This window comes from Pelodiscus sinensis, chromosome 4 (genome assembly GCF_049634645.1).
Source record: "Pelodiscus sinensis isolate JC-2024 chromosome 4, ASM4963464v1, whole genome shotgun sequence".
Classification (NCBI taxonomy): domain Eukaryota; kingdom Metazoa; phylum Chordata; order Testudines; family Trionychidae; genus Pelodiscus; species Pelodiscus sinensis.
This window is the reverse complement of record NC_134714.1, coordinates 15,709,263-15,732,778: the sequence shown is the minus strand read 5'-3', so window position 1 is coordinate 15,732,778 and position 23,516 is coordinate 15,709,263. Positions and strand designations below refer to the sequence as shown.

Genomic DNA, 23,516 nt, shown 5'->3' with positions numbered 1-23,516 from the left:
AATAAGGTCTTGTGTTAAAATTACCTCCTCCATGGGGATAACCTGCGAATATCCACCACCTGCAGCTCCTCCTACAAAAATATAGAGAAGGAAATAATCAAACCATGCTGAGGCCTCCCTAGCGCCGAACACCTCTGCTTAGCCATTTTAAAAATGTCTGTTGTTGAACAAGTACGACTGAAACCCAGACCAGAATTTAACGTGTGTCGAAAACTTGCTTTTTCTAAAGAAAACTGATTTTCTCCCCAGATATACGTGACACCTTTGAATGCCCTCAGTGGGAATTAGGTACATCTACAAGTAAGAGTTGAAATCTCTAGAACACCCATAGGCTGACTGCCTTTCCTGCTACTCTCCTATCCAGCACAATGAGCAATCAACATGACGCTGCTGACAACCTCACTGGGCAAGGTGGCCTCTGTGTCCCTGGAAGGGGCGGGGTCTCAGGCAGAAGGGGGCGGAACTGGGAGCAGCCGGCCTTCAGCACTGCCTGGAATGCACCACATGGCACTCTGGCAGTGATTTAAAAGGCCTGGGGCTCTGGACGCTGCCGTGGTAGCCCCAGGCCCTTTTGAACTCATTGGTTGTCTACTTTATACCCCCTGCGGGCAGGCCTATGGCCAAGTCATACCTTTTATGCCAAAGGTTGGTCCCTGAGAAGGCTGTCGGACGCAAGCAAACACATTGAGATTGAGACATGCTCCTAAGGCCTGAGCCAGGCCTATCGTAGTGGTGCTTTTGCCTTCTCCCAGTGGCGTAGGTGTGATGCTGCAATACACAATACAGCATATGCAATGGACTACTCAAGGCCGAGAACTCGGCAAGATTCAAAACGGGATGGGACGTATACACGGAACACAAAGAATATTAACTACAAAAGACTATCCAGTTATCAGAGTTAACGAGAACACACATTTTGGAAAGGATAGAACTTCATGCTTCAGGGCTCAAGTCTGACTCCAAGAGGCTGAATTCTGTATGAGCCCTAGGGCTTGTTTACACTGGTGTGGACTAGAGAGGGGTATATGTTCGTTCACACCTGTATGTCACACTAACCAGCCTTTGTGCACCCGGCTGGTGAACATTAGAAGTTACTCTGCGTGTTCTAACAGTCCCATTTCATTAACATGCACTAGGGAATGCCTAGTGCCTCCAGCAGGGGTCGCAGCAACACGTCACATACTAAAATTCGCACCTTTCTGGTACAAGCAAAACCATGACACAGACAAGTCACAAGTGCAGGGCCAGATCATCGCATCATAACGATCTTGCACCACCCTCTGCAGCCTCTGGTTCTGGCCACGCTCAGACAGGATATTGAACTAGATGGATTCTGGATCTGATCCAATTCCTATGAATTACTCCAAGTTGCCTCCAACAGTTTTAACCTGTAGGACAAAGTAACAACGCTCCAACACCCCCACCCCTGAAATTCTATACCACATTTCCCAATATCACCTTTAAGGAAGGAACAACCTACCCTGTTACAACAACGTATTTGCCATCTGGTTGGTCCTTCAGGCGTTTGAGAGTTGACAGCAAGACTTTGGCTTTGGTCTGACCATAAGGCTCCACCTCTTCAGGGAGCAAGCCGACTTCTCTAGCGAGATGACCAATGCGCTTGGGTACGCAAGCTCGAGATACTTCAATGTCGCTTAAAGAAAAGAGGAGGGGAAGCTAACTTGCTAAAGCACGAAACTGCCTGCTTCCTGACACGTATAGCCCACAAAGCACCCAAGGCAGGATTAAAAAACTGAAATCCTCTAAGCTTTACAGCTAAAGAAGTCAATCTCCCCTAAAAGGTCCTCTTTGCCCACTGCCATCTCTCAAAGAAACTTAGCTAGTGATGCCTCCTAACTGGGAATTTTCTTGTCTTTCCTGTGACAGTGCAAATATTTTCCATTGTTTGTTATTAGCAGGAGCTTTAATTCAACAACTCATCTCCAGGTGCTCTTGTTAGCTCAGACTTCAGCTCTTCTCAGACAAAGGAAGGTATCTTGCTACTTGCTGCTTCAGCCAGTATGCATGTAACGGACCCTAGCAGTGTCTGGCTTGCAAAAGGGCTGAGAAGATTAGGATTTGTACAGACCTTTGAGGCCCCGATTCAGGAAAATATTTAAGCACATGCTCAAATCCCACAACAGGAACTGAAGCCATACATAATACTCCGCTGAAGTGGGGGGGTCTCTGTGTAAAATGGCAACCTAAGTGCCAGTAGTACTGCTCTCTGATAGCATCATTACTTTCCTCTGCAGAACGCTGGGTATTTTAAAAACTAAAATGAACTTCAGTAGTTACCCTCCCGTGTACAAGCCTGCCATGGGAATTCTCATGCACAGCCCCAGGGAAACTAAAGAAGAGAGACATGATAGTACTAGATAGCCAGCAGTAGTTTATTTAAAGTGGTACCTTGGCACGGGAGTTCTTAAGCTGAGCTGGTTGTACTGGATGTTCCATTTTCCAGGTTGGAATTGCTCTAGAAAACGTTGTGCGCTCTCTACTGTGCTCTAAACATGGATAAAAAAAGCTCAACTTAGAGTCACAAATGTTGCAATGTGCTGGTTAATAAACAGGTCCGAAAAAGGACTGCTCAGCCCGTCTTTGATTAAAGCCACTTCTCAGTGAGATTTTTTCAAAATGCTTTACTCTAGACATGTCCTTCCCCTTCACACACACACAAAGGCTGGCAGGTGCTGCTATAGCTGTAAGCAAACTAGGCAGTTGCCGAGGGTGGCAGGGTCAAAACCAAGCAATGTGGTGACCCTGTGCACCAGGTTGCAGTGATACTCACTCCAATGTGACCCAGCTACCAGCCCCCATTTTGGCAGGGAGTGGCCAGACCACACTCAGGTGGCACTTACCTGCCACCATCATAACTACCAAACCACCAGAAGGCTTGTTGCACCTCCCCAGATAATCCTACACCCCGCTCCCATTACCCTCCTACAGCTGTGAATCTCTGCAGTTAGAGGGGGCAGCACCCTGAAGGAGCATCTTCGGTGTACCACCCTCCATTTGTTAAACTTTTGAAAAACCTTATTTTTATTGTGTGGGTAGCCCATTTCATAACCCGCATGCATGATTTATCTCTATCGTATGAGATGATAAATTTAAATGCTCAGATCTATAAAGCTCTATTTATTCATGCCGCATACAAGCAAAGAAAAATATTTGTTTCCTCTAAGCTTATAGAAACCTTTTCATTTTAAGAATAACTGAAATGCACTAACATCAAGAAACTGAAAAACGCACCAAAATTGGGTGGATCAGTATTAAACAGTGTTATCACAGGTGACAGCCTTAAAACATCAATCCTAGGGATATAATAATGTAGTCGATGAAATGATTAACTGATAAGCAAAAGCTTTTTGGTTAATGCTATCGACTACACATATCCTCCCAACAGTAAATATTTTAAAGGGCTGGCCAGCAGTCCGGCTCAGTCCCAACTTGCGCTTGGCCCCGGGAGTTACCCTCTCTGCAGCTCTGCATTGAAAATATTTTAGGAGCCTAAAATACTATTAATGCAGAGCCTGTAGCGGAGGTAGCTCCCAGGACCTAGCATGAGTTGGGACTGAGTGCTTGCAATGTTAACCCTTATTGATTTATCATACAGTTGACAAAATTTTTGTTGACTACATGATTAATGAATTACATGCTTCTTAACATCCATAGTTAACCCTAGTCCTTTAGTTTGAAAAGAAAAGCTTTTCTCATCTCGTCTTTGCCGTCGTGAGCTGAAGCACCACTTCCCATTAAACACATCCTTTATTAGTCGTCACTTCCACTCCTCAAGTCTTAACACACAATTTTCTTTTTACAATTACACAATAAAACAAAGTTCACAATATTGCAGCTAGGGCCTCATTTCATTCTTGTATCTTACTGACTGACTAGCAATATATGCACAAGGGCATGGTTGACAACATCTAGGATGTTCAAGGAGAGTGTAGTCCTCAGAAAGTCTGGAAATGAGATTCTACAATGGTCAGGAACATTCTAGGAAGTTAGTGAATGATGAACCCACACATGGAATACTTGACACATTTTACTTCAACATTCTATTTTCCCTTTCATTACTTTAAAAAAAAAATCCAGCTTCCTAAGCCTGACGCCACCCAAGCCTGCTGACCAGGGTAGTCGCCTGCCCCTAAATCAGGCCCAGTTCCTAGGATTCATGAGCCAGCTCACAAGTCAGAGTTGCAATCCCCCTGTACTGTTGGTATTCTCCTGGGGGTGGGAGTGAGCAGGGGAATTTCCTCTGCAACAAATCTGTAAGCCAATTGCAACTGGATTGCTTTGCACAGGGTCAGGAAGAGGGCATGCAAGGCACCAGGCTACTGACACTGGAAATCACTCACCTCTTGCGACAAACCCCATTAGGTAACATGATGCGTGTCAGTGACGTCACACGCAAGATGACAGCGACCCAAACCTCACACATCCAAATAGCATATGCACAATGTAACACAGGACATGTCTGTGAGATGTCTGAGCAGTGGCACAAAGCCTTACTCCTCCCAGGCATTCCCCCACCCCCAGAAATGCCCATTTTATTTACTGTGTGTTAGTTGGCTAAGTCATACAAATACATAGAAAGGACAGGCAAGGCCCATTTCAGCTGTTGTTCACATACCTGCATTAGCATGGCCACGGTCATAGGTCCCACGCCCCCAGGGACCGGGGTGATATATGAAGCTCTTTCCTTTGCTGCACTATAAGCCACATCTCCTACTACAGTTTTCCCACTGGGCTTTGTATTGTCTAGGAGGGGGAAGATAAAGTTATACACCGAGCATTTCACTGAAACAAGAGGCTGAACTCCCCAAACTGAATTCAAAATGCAGCAACACACGGTCAAGCTGGAAAATGCTACATTTCTCTTTATTTCTCAAAGGATAATTTTAGGACTTGTGAAGCCAAGCTGGATTGGCAGCACTGTCTATCCAGAGACCAGGTACAACACAAGCAGTCTCTCCTTCCTTGAGGGTGCAGGGGCTTCCTTAATGAGAACTGTCATGGAGGCAGAGACGACTAGTGAGAGATGACATACTGGCCACATGATGCCCCCTCTCCAGCCCAGAGAAGGGCTGGGATGACCCCCCCCCCCCCACTTCAGGCCCTGCTCTACCCCCCCTACCCTGCTCTTTCCACAGTTGAGGCGGCCCAGGCGTATAGCAGGACTGGTGTGAGCAGCAGGGGTCCTTGTTGCTTTGCTTCCCTGGCTATCACATTGCTCCACTCCCGCTGGAGAATGCAGCCCACCAGGAGTGCAGAAGCAATCTTCCCCCTCCTTCAGTACAGTGCGGCCAGGAGAGTAAAGCAGCAGGGTTGTCTTTCTCTATTATTCCCCCAGCTGCTGTCGGTGAGGGCGCCCCAACCCTGCTGGGAGTGCTAGTCCCCTCCCTGTTAGTGGCCCCTCCCGCCCACATCGTTTGTGAGTCCACGTGAACGTCCATGACCCCTATATTTTGCTCCTGCATGGAAGGCTCCACATGACATGGTGCCTGTGGAAAGGGAGGCAAGGGACACTGTGCTCACAAAGTCCTGGCTCCATGGAAGCCTGAGGGGCAGGTGAGGTGTGGAACTAAACCCACCAACTCATTTAAGCCACTATACAACTATCAGAGAGTGACTGAGCTGTACGTCCAATTCAGGACAGACAAACCAGTGAGGGGTGGGCGTGGAACACGTTTTCCAGTAATGAGCTACAGTTCCCTTTGCTCTTCATATTTATGTTAAATTGGATTTCCTGCATTTCAGACCAAGTCAATGCTTCGATCTGTTCTGCACTTGATTACATACGATAAGTGTGGCACATGGCTTAAAAATGTATGACTGAATTAGGTAGAACATTTAATCTTGCCAGCATGCTAAAAATAACCACACAGGATTCTAAATACTAATCACCCAGTTTATAACACAAGTTACACTTCAACTTGAACCATCATAAGCAAGTATCACACCATACACAGGATGCCTCACCTAGAAGAAAAACACCTCTCTTCAGACAGAGGACAATTTGGAGGGGGAGAAGGAGGGTTTCTTGCTGTGTTCTAATAGTAGGCCAATAAGGGTGTCTAGTTTCGAAAAAAATTCATCTGCGTCTAGACTGCAGCCATATTCTTTCAAAAGTAAATTGAAAGAATGCAGCAGTTTTTTTCAATTGCGGTAAACCTCATTTTACGAGGAATAACGCCTTTTTTCGAAAGTACTCTTTCGAAAAAAGGCGCTATTGAATGCAAAATGTGCTTTTTTGAATGAGAGCATCTAGACTTTCGAAAAAGTGGCTTGCTTTTTCAAAAAAATCTGCTTGTAGTGTATACGCTCTCTTTCGAAAAAGCCTCTTCTGAAAGAGGCTTGTAGTCTAGATGTAGCCTAATAGTGCAGTATCACTAGATTAGCACAGTCAAACTTGAAATGCAACGTAACCCCCTCCTTTACTTAAACTTCCTAAATGTACTGTAAGCTGACTTGAAATTTACTTTAAGCTATCCTTCTGAGTCTAGTATAGACCTGGCCTAAGTCTATCTTCTATTTGGCAAAGGTTAATCACCAATCCTCATCCTTCCCCATGAATAAATGTTCCATAATCCAATACTTTGGGTTTCTTTAATTCACTCTGCATAAAATGAGGATGGTAGGGAGGTTAACCTGTCTGGACATAGAACTCACTCGTCTACTAATTCCTACAGAAGAACTTAATTTTAGATGCAGTACATTAAAATGGTAACTTTCGCTCTCTCTGCAAGAGCGGTGGATGTTTTACTTCAGTGATTTAGAACACAAAAGGACCATTACATGAAGAAATATAAACATGTGGTCTGAAAGAAGTTTTACACTTCCAAATTTAATCTCAAAGTAAGAAACCAAAAAAGCTTATTTTTTTAAAAAGCCAGAAACAAACATAAATTAAATAGTATTATAACCAGAGGGCCATATTTCACCCTCAGTTGCTCTGATGCAGCTCCATTTTCTTCAGTGTGGCTGTACGTCATGAACATTGGAGGGAATATAATCAAAAGCTTTTCACATACATACTATGAGAAAATATATAAAACAATAGGTCACAGAAAAATTGGAAGGGAAGTCAACCCAAAAGCAACTGAAGTCAACACTAGTTTTACAACCATTGTTACTGACAACTAGCAGTATTGAAGTTTCGGTGCGTGTGTGTGTGAAGGGATAAGTTTCTGTCTTGTACTCAAAGCCCAAATCACGTCATTGCTGTTAAATCCTGTTTCTACAGCAACTAGAGCTACAGAATAACTCAGCCTCCCAGCCTGAAGAGCAACTTCATTAGGAATGCAAAAGGCAAATAATGTAATTACATTTCCTTCTAAGGATGCCAAGGAGGACTACAAATCATACCAGCAACAAAAGGCCTCAGTCCCCAGGAACAAATCAAACAATTGATAAATTATGCATGCAAAACAAAATACCCTAATCTGGGTCTGATACATAGGCAAGCCAGAGAAGCACATGTGATTCTGAATTGTGGTGCTAACTCTGCAAGGTAATATAAATGAAGGGGAAAACGACGACTATTTGACCACCTTTAAAATATTTTCCCTCTTGTGCTCCAAGAATTAGTCAGAGGATCTTTCATTGCTTGTTCTTCCCCAGTCATCCACTAATCCAGAATTTCTCTGTGAGCCCTTTTGGGGAGGAAGGGGCATGGGACCCAGAGCCCAAGCCTCAGGGCCCACCCTGCAGTGAGGTTGAAACCCCAAGTCCTGCTGCCCCCATCGTGGGGCCGAAACCCCGAGCACTGGTTGCTCCCCCACCCTCCGCAGTGCCAAGCAGAACAGCCCAAAGGCAGCTCCAAATACCTCTACTTCCTCCTCTCCTGGCCCTTGAGGCACCGACCTTTTGCCAGGTCAGAGGCTGGAAGCCAGAGGAGGGGGTTCAGGCAGCTGCTGTTCTTGCTTGGCCACGGAGTGGGCAGCTGTGGCATTCACATCTACTGCTGCTGGTACCTGAAGTGATGGCTATTCCTCAAATTGCACAACTTACAAGAGCCACCCAGAGAGGGGAACCTGGCTCAGTGACCCCAGGGACCTCTAGCTAACTCCTCCCTGTCCTCCTGAAGTTTTCAAACTCTTTGAACCGAATCCCCACCACACACAACCCAGACAGGCTGGGGGGGGGGGGGGGGCTACTGAGAGGAGTCCGGAGGTGGTGCTGCCTCCCTCGACTCTGCCGTGGCCTGCCGGCCCCTGAAAATATAAGTTTAACTATGCCTGTGCCCAAGGCCTCACCCCCAGCCTGGACCATCTTCCTCTTACCCCTGTGGGCCCTGAAATTCTTCTAGCCTGTTGAGCGTGGCCTCCGAGAGAAAAAGGCTGAGATCCCCTACTCTCTCTCACTCCTCAACTATACTTCCCAACTCACACACCACGTCAGTGACAACAAAAAGTTTCCAAGTGCCGAGTCTCCTAAACACACAACTGATTTTCTTCACAGCTAAAACATCAGAGGAGAAAAAAGTTCAACAGCTAGAGGTCAAAGAATGGTGGCACTGTACAGATCGGAGACGACAAGGTTCCTTCCCAGAGCAGACAGTCAAATCTACGCACTTGAAAGTGAACTGCTCACGTCAGGATAATGTGTGACAGACTCAAGATCTGGGAGGACAAGGCTGGGGAGACAATATCTTTCATTGGACCAACCTCTGTTGGTGAAAGGGACAAGCATTCAAGCTACACAGAGCTCTTCTTCTGGAAGTCAGCTGTAAAGCTATTCACTGCTTAGATGCCACTGCTAGATGGATTCCTCAGTGGGTTAGCTCTGTACAGGAGATATGCATACATCTATGCAAGGTTACTTTGAATTTCTTCCTAGCAGGACAGGGCAGGCTACTGATTAGTCTCCTTTGCTGAAGCAACGTGGAGTGCCAATCCCTAAACTCACGCATTCCAGTCAACTGAGATTCAAGGACACCTAACACAGAGGATCTCAGATACACACTCATCTTCCAGCTCTCTCTTCCCGCAGAGGCTTTCAGGACCTAGGATTACCCCCCAAAAGAGTGTTCCAACCTGCAGAAAGGAAGCAATGCAATCAAGAGCCCCCATGGGATTTTTTGGCAAGACTATGCTGATTCTGTGGCTTCCCCACAGCACAGAGGATTTCTGCAGCGCTGGAACAGTGCAGATGAACTGGCACTGCCCCTTCTGCATCCCCGAGGCCAGGATTTACAGTCCCTCAGCCCTCTCCACCTCAGAAGACCAGTTATAATCTAATACACAGAGCTGCACTTCACATTTTTTGCATGTATCTAGCTGGGAACACTTAAATCCACTGGAGGCCAGTTGGTACTATTTTCTGCCTAGGGTTTAGAGCACAGGACTTCTGTTAAATCTCAGACAAGGGCAAGCAACAGCCCACTCTAGGAAAAGCTCTCTTTGGAGAAGCTGACAAAGCAGCCACTTACTCCCTTCTAGCATTATGATCCCACACTTCCTGGTCCTGGTTTCCCAAAGGTTCCACAGCATTTTCCTGCAGTTCTTTTAAAGCCTTCAATTAAGGATGGGAGAAGCAAGTGAAAACTTTGCAAAAAACTTTGTAGAGTACAAGACTGAATGCTGGTATTTAATATGGAATAATTCTACAGGATATGTTTTAAGACATTTGTCTATTAGCCTCACATCTCCCCAAATGCACCCAGCTAATTAGCATTGCACAAGTGATTTTTCACTAGGTACAAACCTTTCCAAAGACAAAAGTGATGATCAAGGGCTAACTTCTCTGAAATGCAGTCCACATAAACCCTTGAACAACAGCAAGACAGTGTATAATTGGAACACAATAGCATTTTTATTTGCACCACGCTAACAGGAGGCTGCAATATGTTTTGTTTTATGCAAATTAAATGCAGCTCTTTAGTTCCTGACAAGATGCCAAAGTTTGGGTGGCCTGGCACAGATATATCAAATAACAACAAACAGCAAGGGCAGTTTTACGTTAAGCAGAGAACTTAATGTTTTTAACTACAACAACTCAGATGTCATCTGCAAGAGGCAAGACAGTTGAGCTGTAGGCGAGAAATTTCTTTACCTTCCATTAGATAATTGCATTGCAACAAAATGACTGATCAATTATAAAGCTACCTTCTTAAAAGCCCTGGGGGCGTAGGCATGTGACAGCTTTACTGTGACTAATTTCCCATATCATATAATACCTGTAACTTGGATTTAAAATGAGGGGAGGAGGGAAGAATGAACGAGACCATCTGTTTCTTCTTCACAAGTGACAAAAAGTAGTTAAATTAACCCCTAGACAAAAATCCACAACCAGTTTATTTTATGCCCAACCCTCCACTGGTTTGCAAATTATATTATGCATCAAAACAATAGTCCTTTCAGATTATGTAGAGATCTTAAAAAAGATACAGCAACGATGTAATATCCCAACCTCCACATACGCATTCTCATACACATGCGCGCACACATACACATGCTTACCTGGTATATGGTTGATTCCACAGTCTATTACTATAGCACCGGGTTTAATCCATTCCCCTTTTACCATTTCAGGTTTACCAGCCGCAACCACCAGGATATCAGCTTTACTAACCTATCAAAATAACTCTGCATCACTACAGCGGATACAAAGCAGGTCATTTTCAGTTTACCTTTAGTCATCTACATTTTCAAAACAAGATAAAAAAGAAACCATGCCCCCAACTGAAAATGAAAATCCTCCCAGAAGCCCAGGAGGGGGTAAAAAGGAAATATTTCTATGGCTACTTTGAAGAACTTGTGACTGTGAATTTGGATACATGGAGTTCAATCAGAAGCACATGGCAGTCATCTTTCTACCTCATGCTGACTTCTTTATAACCATTACTCTTTGTTAATGCAGGTCAGGGTTGTATTGATTATTATTGTTGATATTACAATAGCACACACAAGTTCCAACCAGGAGGGAGACTCCATTGGGCTGGGCATAAACACTGTACACAGAGAGAGACAGTCCCTTCCCTGAAGAGCTTACAACCTAAATAGACAAGGGGGAAGGGGAAGAACAGAGAAGCTAAGTGACATGCTTAAGGTCACACAACAGGTCAGTGTCAGAGGTGGGCAAAGACCCCCCATGTGTCCCAACTCCCAGGCAAGACCCTATGCATCAACCCATGCTTAACATTACTGTACAATCATTTTTGTCTCCTCAAGTTAACCCACAGTTTCCTAGAGCAGAGCTGCTCTTTTCAGAGCACATTGGTTAGAGACTCAACCAGCACATCTCAGAAAGCCATCAGCCGCACACATGCTGGTTAGGCCTCTAAAGCAACAGGTAAGCTTAAGCAATGCAGTTTCCTAGCTCAAATCATTATTAACTATGGATTTATTCTTTTAACATTGATGAGGTTGTAACACACCACTCTAATTTGGCATTAGCACACACTTAAATCATGTCGATAAAACAGGCAGAGCTGGTCAGAGCAGCAGAAATCTATCATTAATGTCATCAAAAGGATAACTCTTCCTTTGAAAAACCTAGATGGGGACTTCACTCCATCTAGTTTTTCAAAGGGAGTAGTTAGCCGTTTGATTTTTCTTTAAAGGGAGAAAATTTATATTTGAGATTGTATTAATACTTTGCACGTAAACCATTAATACGCCTACCACCAACTTCGTGAGATTGGGTCAGTGTTGTTATCTCCACTTTAAATACCATTGGAATACCAGAGGTTTGTTTTACCATATCAGAGCATTGCAGTTTTTCTGATTTGGTGTCTGTGTTATGTTCATACACATCCACTTTCTTGCCTGATGGCTGAAGTGGGGATGTAACAGTGTAGTCGATTAACCAATTAGCATGGGGTTATAGGTTAATGCTATAGACTATACATTTCTTCCCCCTCCCCCACCAGTAAATTTTTTAGCAGGCTGGCCAGCAACCTGGCTCAGTCCTGGCTTGCTTTGGATCTGGGACCTACCCCTGCAGCAGCTCTGCATTTAAAGCATAGGTGGAACCAGGCAGGCAGACAGCCCAGCTCAGTTCTGGCGCACAACGAGTCCGGGAGCCTAGTCTTGCTCTAGGACAGGGGCTGCTATTACTCAGAGCTGCTGTCTCTGTATCAGAGGCAGCAGCGTGGGGCGACAGGCAGCCAGTCCATGAGGGGAGCTGGTTTTTAAAGGGGTCCCACCCCAGCACTGCTGCCTCTGATACAGAGGAAGCAGTGTGGAGTGGCAGAGGGCTCCGCGGGAGTAGACTGGAGCACTCCTGGGGACTCAGAATAGTTGAGTAACCGATGATAACCCATGAGATTAATCGACTGTTCAATTAACATATATTTAACATCCCTAGGCTGACGCATGTTAAGTTTTCTGGAAAAATCCAATGAGGTGGCAATTCAGCCAACACCCCATTGCTGTGATTTACTCTTGCTGTTGAGAAGGACTATGGAACCAGTCTCAGGAGAAATTCTAAAGGCCTCTGCGCAAAGCTTTTTTGGAAGTTCATCTTAATAAACCATCTTGTTAGTCTTTAAAGTGCTATATTGTCCTGCATTTTGCTTCATCTTAATAAAGGCTTTTAAAGTACCGGCTTAGTCTGTTTGTGTGAAAACTCGTTTGTGGAAAGCGACGGGCATGTATACATTGTACAGAGTCTAAACAAACACGCTGTCCTTACCTCCTCAGCCAGTGCCGCAGTCTTTGTGTGGCAAGTGGTTACAGTTGCATGGCTCCACAGCAGCAGGTCATGCATTGGAGCACCAACTATTTTACTGCGTCCAATCACCACGGCTTTTTTACCTGCAATTTGGATGCCTGAAACATCGTAAGATTCAGTTTGAGGTTAGCAGTCCAAACAACCAGGACACATCCCAGGTGCCAATTAATTCAATGTATTCAGTCAGCACAGATCTAGCCATTGCTCTAAGGAAAGTCGCAATTAGTCATCCTTGGCTAGAAAACAAAACGGTCAACGAAAAAGGGCTGTGAAGATCAAGAAGTAGAAGGTGGAAAGTTTTAAGATGTCTCCTTTCCTATTGGGGTGGCGGAGAAATAGGGGGGCACATCAAGGAAAATTAGTCCCTTTAGAAAAGACTGATATACTGAATACCAAGCATATTTTTTTTAATCTCATCAAGGGACTGACACACAACACATTTCTCTATAATGAGGACAGGATTAAGGAGAACCATCAATCTCCCAAATACACTTTAATTACTAACCTGTCTGCCTGATTAGCTCCATGCATCCTTTGGGAGTACAGGGGATGAAGCAGTCTCCAAGGTCACCTCTGGAGAGTTTCCCAGCATTGACACTAGTTAACCTAAAGTATACGAAGGGAGGAAACAATGGCATGTATATATGTGCCAAGATGAGAAATTAACTAGGAAATTATCAGTTTCCATAATATCAATATTTATATATTTTAAACCTATTTGTCAAATGTAATATCATTATTTAGAGTGAACAGGTTGAAAAGAGACTATGTTGTATGCAAAAATAATTACCCTCGAACTCTAAAATCTGCTTACCCATCTACATCCTTTTCAGGTGCAACAGCATTGGTCACTTTCTCTGTACTGATTGGTTTATCTGTATCTAAAGGCAATTGTACTATAAATCCATGAATAGCAGGGTCTTCATTCAAAGTAGTGATGCACCTGAGCACCTGTATATTTAAAGTGGGAACAGGATAAAAACATTAAGAAAGATACATTTCATAAATCTGGTGCAAGTACAGGCAGTCCCCGGGTTACGTACAAGATAGGGACTGTAGGTTTGTTCTTAAGTTGAATCTGTATGTAAGTCGGAACTGGCGTCCAGATTCAGCCACTGCTGAAACTGACCGCCAGTTCTGACTTACATACAGCTTCAACTTAAGAACCCCAAACGTCCCCAAGTCAGCTGCTGCTGAAACTGATCAGTGGCTGATTCCAGGAAGCCTGGGGCAGAGCAACTCTGCCTCGGGCTTCCTGTAGTCAGCGCTCGTCAGTTTCAGCAGCGGCTGACTTGGGGACGCCTGGGGCAGAGCAGCTGGGGTGCTGCTGGGTTGCTCCAGTAGCGCCGCTCCTCGGCGCTACTGGACCAACCCAGCAGCACCCCAGCTGCTCTGCCCCAGGCATCCTGATTCAGCCGCTGCTGAAACTGACCAGCAGCGGCTGAATCAGGACGCCTGGGGCAGAGCAGCTGGGGTGCTGCCGGGTTGGTCCAGTAGTGCCCAGAGCGGCGCTGCGGGACCAACCAGCAGCGCCCCAGCTGCTCTGCCCCAGGGTCCACAACAAAATCCTGGTCTGCTGGGGGGGAGCACACTAGCTGCGCCCCCCTCCCCCCAGCAGACCAGGGACACGGGGAGCAAAGCCGCAGCGGCAGCGGGGTGCCGCGCCTCTGAGGCTTTGCTCTGGCAAAGCCTCAGAGGCGCGAGACCCCGCCACCACTGCGGCTTTGCTCCCGGTGTCCCTGGTCTGCTGGAGACGGTCCCCAGCAGACCAGGGGCACCGGGAGCAGCTTTTCTCGCCCCGGAGGTCAAGGTGGCGGGACCGCTGCCTGCGAGCTCCGGGGCGAGAAAGCCCCGTTTGTAAGTGCAGATCCGACATAAGTCGGATCCGCGTAAGTCGGGGACTGCCTGTACTCTTGAATGTTGCTTTTCCTGGCTGGATTGAACTTGGGGAAACCCAACCCAACCCAACCCAACCCAATCCCACCCACACACAAAATTTAATTCTCCCATATAAACATATAAATTGCTTGTGGATTTGTCTTTTCAGAAACATCCAGGTTAAATTCTTTAAAAATTTGCAGTGTTTGAGGATCTCTATTCTTTCTGCAAGCCTTAAAGGCAAATGTTTCTTTATATAAAATCGTAGGTCGAAGAAATATAGAATAGATGTTATCTTTTTAGTTCCATATGAAAATTAAGGGCTTCCTAAAGTGACCAACCAAGTTGCTTACCTCAGCTTCTGTAGCAGTATTCGGCAGTTTAACGTGATTGGCACTGATCCCAATCTGCAAAAGAGATTACTCAGAAGTGAATTTTTTTAACTAATGTAAGAGATAACATGTAAAAACAGTGGCAATTCTCTCATTCCAGCCCAGGCTTGCAATAGACTCCATCATGCTTTCTAGTCACACCAAAGGGCAAGAAATGAGACTTGGGAGCACATAAGCCAAGGATGGGGAACCGAAGGCATGGGGGACAGATGAGGCCCCCGGCTTGCCTGGATCCGGCCTCCAAGGCTCTGCTTTCCCCCCCCCAGCATTGGGTAGCTCACACTGGTGCTTCAGCCTCCCTGCCACCACCCCCTCGTGGGGCTCGAGCACAGAAAATTGATTAGCTGGGGGATCCTAGATTCTGGTGTACAAGGGGATTTTGGGGAGCATCTTTCTCTTTGTCAGTTGGGGGCCACATCAGTGAGGGTCTGGGTTTTCCTTTTGCTTGTCACTTGAGTGTGGCCACAATTGATTTTTCTGTGGGTCAGTGGCCCCTGATCCAAAAAAGGTTCCCCACCCATGACATAAGCCAAAAAGAAGATCAAGATTAGCACTCTGCCTAGTTAACTTTTCTGACACTGTTTTTATTATAGATGCAAAACCCTGATTAATCAGTTATCTGATAAAATATTAGGTTAATCTAACGTTTAACCGGTTAACCGACTAAGTGGGATCCCAGGTAGGGATCTGCTCCAACATGGCAAGAGTGACCCCCAACCCACGGGGGGTTAAGTAGCCAATGCTGGAGCAGGCCACGGGTGGAGAAGGGGGGGGAGGGGTTGCTCCTGGGGAACCAGTTACCCGTAACCTAGTAAGCATCACCCAGTAAGATTCACATCCTTAGTTTGTATTATCCCATACTGTAACATAGTAAAAACAAAACAAAGAGACACTCTCAAATTATGGGATGGCTATTCACAGGACTGGCAAAAACTACTCTGGAATGTTAGCAACAGCAGCAAGTCATCAGCCATCAAGCTGTATGTTACATTATACCGTGCTGGACATAAGGCAGGGTGTTATATAGCACACAGTGACTGCTTGGCAAGAAGTTGAACTAAAGCTACTGCAGGTGTAGGACTTAACTGAAGTTTAAAGGGGAAAGCAGAAGTCTGGGGGCTGATTAGGGCAGAGGACAGAACAGCGCAGCGGACACATGGAAACTAAAAACATTTGCACCAATCTAACTACATTGATGTTACCATGGTAAACCACATTAGTGCAAGCCCCAGTGTCTATCAGTACAGCTCGTCAACATTAGGGATTTGCATAGGGTTAGCCATACTGAGGGCTTTAGAGGCATGCTTTTACTTGATGGTGTGTGTGGAAGGTATACTATTTATGCAAAAAATTAAAATTGTGATTTAGGCATTACCTCAGCAGCAGCCTTCAGCTTCATACTAATGTAGATATTTGAATCATCCCGATCCCCAACCTTGAGGGTGAAAGGACAGAAATAAATAACAATGGAAAGCAGAGATACAGACAGAAATATATATTTGAATTTCAATAAATGTTCCTTTGCGTATCTGTAGTTATATTACAAGGACAGCTTGACTCCAGATTTTTCCTGCAGCACAAGAACAGTCAAACAGAAACTAATGGGAAATGTCCTTTAAAGTAAAAGAGAGCAGCCATTTATGACTTTTGAAAGCCTTTAATATGGTGCAGTCCAAAGCAGAGAAAAGCATCCCATCTTTTCCTGGAAAAGTTAAATCTAGACTGTATTAACATGATCTGTAGTACCAACAGAGCTTGATACCCAATAGCACGGCCAGGAACTTTTTGCCTTATTGATCACTGATTAGAAGACAGCAGCCTTTCTACAGTGCAGCATATACTATGCAGAGTTTACTGACTTGAAGTATGGTTGAAGTACAAGAGATTTTTTGGAGCTGCACCAATTATCAAAAACGACATCTGAGGTGAACCTCTGCTTTGTGTAGAACAAAGCAGACAACAATTCCACACCAAAGTGGTCACCAGATTAAGGATGCTGAAAATTGTGTGTTTATGTAAACATGTAACAAGGAGGCAGGCGGGAGCTGGCTCCCTGTGAGCACTGGTTCCTGCCTCTGTCCCCCAATGCCTCTGATAAGGAGGCAGCAGCAGGGATGGGAGGGGAAAGGTACCAGGCGGATCCATGGGAGCTGATACGCGCAGGGAGCCAGCTTCCCACATGTATTGGTTCACCTCTTCTGGCACTACTGCCTCTTTATCAGAGGCAGCAGCACACATGGGGGAAGAGCGGAGCTGAAGAGGTGACTCTGTGGGAGCTGGTGTTCATGGTGCTCTGATACATCCCTACACTAGATAGTTGCTTCCCAGAGTGAAGAATGGAAGAATCACTCTTGACCTCTTTGTCTGGCAGCATACAACACTGATATGTGCTCACATCAAATTTCCACCATGGTTCAGCATGCAAGGAGGAACCTCCTCCCCCATCAAAAGTCATCAGGATCTAAATTCTGATATTTGGCTTCCATGTCTGCTCAAAGCAGGCACTCAGTTTTACATACATACAATTAAGCCTCTGGCCATCAATGCACTGACAATGCCCCTCTCAACATAGCAAACCCTGGTACTGTGCATATTTAACCAGCATCTCCTTTGCCTGGCGTCTTGTATGCAAAACACACCAATACATCTGCGTGTCCTTTAGTGTTGGAGCAATGGCTCAAGACCATGACTGCAATGCTTCTGGGGGCTTCAGGAGGTTGTCCATACTCAACAAGAATCACCACTAGTCGAGTGAAGGTGTATAAATTCTGAATTGAACTGGTTTCATATATGAAACACCCTGTTACTTAATTAAGGCCACCAAGCAAATTGGGCCTACTTTATATACAAGATGACTAATTATGTGTGTACACTGAAGCTGTTAATGAATCACAACTCAAGCGATAAACCACAAAACAAATTAACTAGATTTAAAAAAAGTTGTGGATAGTCACAGTTTTAATCACACAGTTAAACAATAATATTCTAATAGTACTGGATTTTTTTTTTTTTACATTTTCAAATCCATTGATTTCAATTACAACACAGAATATAAACTGTACAATGCTCACTTTATATTATTTTATGACAAATATCTGCACTAAAAAAAGAGATTAAAAAACATGCTGTTTCTTTTGTTTATTTACTTCATACAAGTACTGTAGCACAGTGGCTCTCAACCTTTCCAGTACCTCTAAACCCTTTCAGGAATCTGACTTGTCTTGTGTGCCCCCAAGTTTCACCTCACCAAAAAACTACTTGTTTACAAAATCAGTTTGAAAAATACAGATGTGACCCAGAATGCTATTAAAAAATTGCTTACTTTCTCCATATAATTATAAAATCAATTGGAATATAAATATTGTACTTACATTTCAAAGTATAATATATAGAAGAATATAAACAAGTAATTGTTTGTGTGAAATTTTAGTTTGTGCCAACACTGCTAGTGCTTTTTAAGCAGCTTATTGTAAAACTTGGCAAATATCCAGATGAGGTGATATACCCTCTGGAAGAGCTCAGTGTACCCCAGGAGTACATATATCACTGGTTGAGAGATACTGCTGCAGTGCAATCTCTTTGTTGTGAAAATGTAACTTACAAATAAAGAATTCTTTTTTTTAAAACATAACTGCACTCAAATACAGAACAATGTCAAACTTTAGAGCATACAAGTTAACTCAGTCTTGTTCCCCCAACTGCTAAGACAAACATGTTTGTTTACATTTATGGGAGATAAATGTAAAGATATAAAGAAACTACCCACTTCTTATTTACAATGCCACCTGCAAGTAAGTACAAGTATTTGCATGGCTGTTGTAGCCAGTGTTGCAAGGTACTGATGTGACAGATATGCTAAGCATTTGTATGCCTCTTCATATATTGACCTTTTAAATTGGTATTTCATTACTGTGTAACAGTGCAATTAAAACTGTGATTAACCCCTTTTTAAAAAACAATGTAGCGATTGTGATTTTTTAAGTTGTTTGACAGCCACTGTACACATATATATGAGTGCAGTTTTATGGATTTTCAAAGGCATAAATGGTAGCAGGGTGCCCCCAAGTTAATAGGAGTTAGGCATCTTATGCCATTTATATCTTTGAAAATCTCCACCTACATGATTTTCCAACACCACTGTGCAATAATAACCAAACCCAAGCACAGAATGTAGGAGAAAGTGACATGAAACACAAGCTTGTAATTTTTGGAGTCAGGTCATTACAGTGCTGCCTGGTTGCAGCAAGTTGGATTCATACACCAGCCAAATTTGTCAAAGAAAGACTCCCTGTAGCAAGAAAAGTATCAGGGAGAATTGGCAGGATGCCAGTAGACAAAAGGATGAATGCCAGAAATGCTGCTGCCTAATGACTGGATTACAGATTGCTAGCTCTGCTCCCCACATGAAGCTATAATAAGTAATTATTACTACTTGTATTACTGGAGCATCCAAAACCTAGCAGCTCCCTACAAAGAAGCCTGAAGAGCTTACTGTCTAAAGAAACAGAGGAGAGGTAGAGACATAGAAACAAGGAAAATGGCCAAAATGATGAATGACATTAGTCTTGCAGATGTTTACCATGATATATCGCCAACTCTCACAGCTAGCTAATTTCTTATAAAGAAGCTACAACATCAAAGGGTGTTAAGGGAATTGTTTGGGGAGCAGCTTTCTAATGAGTTACTTATCCAGAGGTCAATATAACGTTAGCTTCATATTGGGCTTCAAAGTGCTCACTAAACAACAAAAATGACATTTTTATACGACCAGACAGATAATTTATAGATCATTTAGCACAAGTCTTACACTTATACAAAATGAAAAATGGTGGTAGTAACAGTATACTTGGGGATTGTACCTCTACAAGGAAGCTGGAGTATATGAAGACCTGGAGGATTCAAGCCCCTGACGACTTACATCAAAAAGAAAAAAAATCTCCATTGTCAGTAACATCAAAAGAACGCGAAAAAGTCAAAAGCCATCAGAACTGGACAGAAGCCTTTGATGCTGATGACAGAAGCCTGGAGAAGTGAATTATACTAGTGGATACTGGCTGAGTTTTCTAGTTTACATGGTGTGTCATCACCACTCCAGACCAGGAGTTGCTTTCAGAAATACACAAGCAAATCAAACTTGGCAAATGTCACAGCTATGCTGAACCCAAGAAAGAGAGAGATTCTGAATATGATTCAGAGGGCATCATGGTCACCTGCTTTTATAGACACCAGAGCAGGCAGGTCCGCCCACTACAAGTCCTGGTGCAAATTGCTTAAGAGAAAAAACACACAAAACACAAGCTGACACTTAAAATAGAAAATGTGAACAAGCAACCCATCTAAGAGAGGCAGCACTTCAAGACGCAGGACATCTGTGGAAGAGTTGATATGTAAGAATGCAGTTTATCACTCAACATGCCTTTCTTCCTACTCAAGTAAAACAAATCTTAAAGCAAAACCATCTTGCTGCACTCCAACAATACAGTCACTGCATTTTATTAGCTGACTGAAGAGGTAGAGAATTATCCTACATACAAAAAAAGAGGCTCTTCTCCTATCCACACTGCTACAAAAATATAAAGCCCTACTTCCCTCAGATATACAAGGTGTAAGCTATTCCAGTAGCGAATTACCAGCAAGATTACAAAACACTTCAATTTCAAAACATACCCAGAACGGACAAAGCCATTCTACAATTGTTTTATGCACTGCAATAACACTAGTGTTAATTCTATGTAATCTGCCAGTAATATGAAGAATGAATTTAAAAGCCTTCCAGATGATACCAAGCTGAGAGGGGTTTGCAAGTGCTTTGGAGGATAGGGTCAAAATTTAAAATGATCTGGACAAGCTAGAGAAAGGGTCTGAGGTAAACAGGATGAAGTTTAATAAGGACAAATACAAAGTAAAGTACTCCTCTTAGGAAGGAACAATCAGTTTCACACATACAGAATGGGAAGTGATTGCCTAGGAAGGAGTACTATTGAAAGGAATTTAGGGGTCATAGTGGACAACAAGTTAAGCACGAGTCAACAGTGTGACACTGTTGCAAAAAAAGAAAACATGATTCTGGGATGCATTGACGGGAGTGTGGTGAGCAAGACACGGGAAGGAATTCTTCCGTTCTACTCTGTGCTGATTAGGCCTCAATGGGAGTATTGTGTCCAGTTCTGGGCACCACAATTCAAAGAAGACCTGGAGAAATTGGAGATGGTCCAGAGAAGAGCAACACAAATGATCAAAGGTCTAGAGAACATGAGCTAGGAGGGAAGACTGAATGAATTGGGCTTGTTTAGTTTAGAAAAGAGAAGACTGAGAGGGGACATGATAGCAATTTTCAAGTATCTAAAAGAGTGTTACAAGGAGGAGGGAGAAAAATTGTTCTCTGACTTCTGATGATAGGACAAGAAGCAATGGGCTTAAACTGCAGCAAGGGAGGTTTAGGTTAGACAACAGGAAAAACTTCCTAGCTGTCTAGGGTGGTTAAACACTGGAATAAATTGCCTAAGGGGGTTGTAGAATCTCCATCACTAGAGATATTTAAGAGCACATTAGACAGACACCTGTCAGGGATGAGCTAGACCAGGGGTGGGCAAAGGGCCCTCCGCAGGCCGGATCTGGACCCCAGCTGCTCCCCCACCCCCAGGCCAATCAGGGCCTGAGGGCAGGGAAGCAGGCGAAGTCTCTTTGCCCTGGCAAGAACATGGGGCAACTAGAGAGATACGCCAGCTGTTTTAAAACAGCCTTGTTGATCTCTTGCTGCCATGCGCCTTTGGTGGGGAGAGCTTTGTACCCTCCCTGCCTCCAGGCCAATCAGGGCCTGGGGACAGGGAGTGCGCAAAGTCTCTCGTGTCCTGCCCCACCTTGCCAGGGGCATGCAGAGCCCAGAGAGACACCAGTTGTTTTAAAACTGCTGATGTATCCCTAGCTGCTGCAGGCTCTTGCAGGGGCAAGGAGACTCTGCTCGCTTCCCCACCCACAGGCCCTGATTGGCCAGGGGACAAGGAGAACACACGAGGTCTCCTTCTACTAGGTGCCTAGAGGGAACCGCCAGCTGTTTTAAAACAGCTGGCATTTCTCTCTAGTGGCGGGAAAAAGGGAGAAGGTTTCTCGAGCTCCCGCATCCCAGGCCAATCAAGGTGAGGAGGAAGCACAAGAAGTCTCCTGACCCTGGCCCCTTCCAGGGTGGCCCAAGGCCTTTTAAAAATCATTGCTCAACCCTGATCTAGACAGTACTTGGTCCCTGAGGGCAGGGGATTGGACTCGATGACCTCTTGAGGTCCCTTCCAGTTCTAGGATTCAGATATTCTTTTGGTGACTAAGCGTGATAAATAAGCTTTCAGTTCAACAAGTGGTTTTCAGTAATGCCACTTCAATCCTTCCGTCTGGAACAGCCAAAAAGAAAGTGTCAGAAAGGTATCCAAAGCCAGGTGACTGCAGTTTACAGAGGTTACCTACTTCTGTACCTCAGGAGATGACAGATAAAGAGGCAGATAATTCAGCCAGTGATGAGTATGAACCTTCAGAAGGCATTTGAGCAGCACAGTCCATATTATTTAACATTTCAGTTGCAATTTTATCACACCACAGCACATAAGCTTTGCTCAGTTACCCAATGAGTTTAGGTCTTGAAATTGAATTAACATACTGCACTTGCAGGGATTCTGCATTGATTAGGAGTTTAAGCAGCTCATGGCTAGTGTTTTAAAAACAGAAGAAAAAAGACTTCAGTTAGGGGTGTTCACCCCAAACGGAATTGTACCTCTTCTTGTGGGTGGAAACCTCATTTGTGAATGAGATAAGATAGACACCCGTTAATAGGATGTGATGGTCTCATCCCCATTTAGCACTGGGGAAAAAAAAAAACAATCTGTGTTTTATGTTGTCAAAATAAAGAGATCGTATTGCTTCTGCGATCTTGCCAAAGTGGGAGAGAGTGAGGATAATCAGCAATTTCTGCAGCAATTAAGTTGGTAATACCGCTGCATGGTCAAGAAGAAAGCAAAGGAGACTCCCCAGAGACCTGAATTGTTCACACCTAAATCTAGCCGTTAAGAGGACAAGTCACTGTCCAACTTCCCACTGCGTAAGACAGTTTTGAATGTTAAAAGAGCATCATGGAAAACAAAGATTTGGATGTCTTCGTACACGGGTAAAGCACTACTCTGAACTGCTTAGGCATCAGTTGGAGTAGTGTGTCCAGTTCTAGGCACCGCATTTCAAGAAAGATGGAGAAATGGAAGAGGGTCCAGAAAAAAGCAACAAGAATGATTAAAGGTCTAGAGAACATGACCTATGAAGGAAGGCTGAAAGAATTGGGTTTGTTTAGTTTAGAAAAGAGAAGACTGAGGGGGGACATGATAGCCATTTTTAGGTATCTAAAAGGGTGTAATGAAGAGGAGGGAGAAAACTTGTTCATCTTGGCCTCTGAGGATAGAACAAGAAGCAATGGGCTTAAATTGCAGCAAGGGAGGTTTAGGTTGGACATTAGAAAAAAGTTCCTGTCAAGGTAGTCAAACACTGGAATAAATTGCCCAGGGAAGTTGTGGAATCCCCATCTCTGGAGAT

General features: G+C 44.2%; 1 protein-coding gene across 2 annotated transcripts in view; it reads right to left on the bottom strand.

The window, feature by feature from the left end:
• MTHFD1 (methylenetetrahydrofolate dehydrogenase, cyclohydrolase and formyltetrahydrofolate synthetase 1) overlaps positions 1–23,516 on the bottom strand; it is a 75,441-nt gene that overhangs the window by 31,204 nt on the left and 20,721 nt on the right. For both annotated transcript variants that reach the window (XM_075926399.1, XM_075926400.1), the window contains exons 3-13: positions 16,327–16,386; positions 14,913–14,966; positions 13,496–13,632; positions 13,187–13,287; positions 12,643–12,779; positions 10,467–10,578; positions 4,637–4,764; positions 2,410–2,507; positions 1,481–1,654; positions 632–768; positions 25–71 (exon numbers count right to left, since the gene is read on the bottom strand). In XM_075926399.1, the coding sequence (XP_075782514.1) occupies positions 25–71; positions 632–768; positions 1,481–1,654; positions 2,410–2,507; positions 4,637–4,764; positions 10,467–10,578; positions 12,643–12,779; positions 13,187–13,287; positions 13,496–13,632; positions 14,913–14,966; positions 16,327–16,386 (1,185 nt within the window). The remainder of the gene's footprint in view (positions 1–24; positions 72–631; positions 769–1,480; positions 1,655–2,409; positions 2,508–4,636; positions 4,765–10,466; positions 10,579–12,642; positions 12,780–13,186; positions 13,288–13,495; positions 13,633–14,912; positions 14,967–16,326; positions 16,387–23,516) is intronic.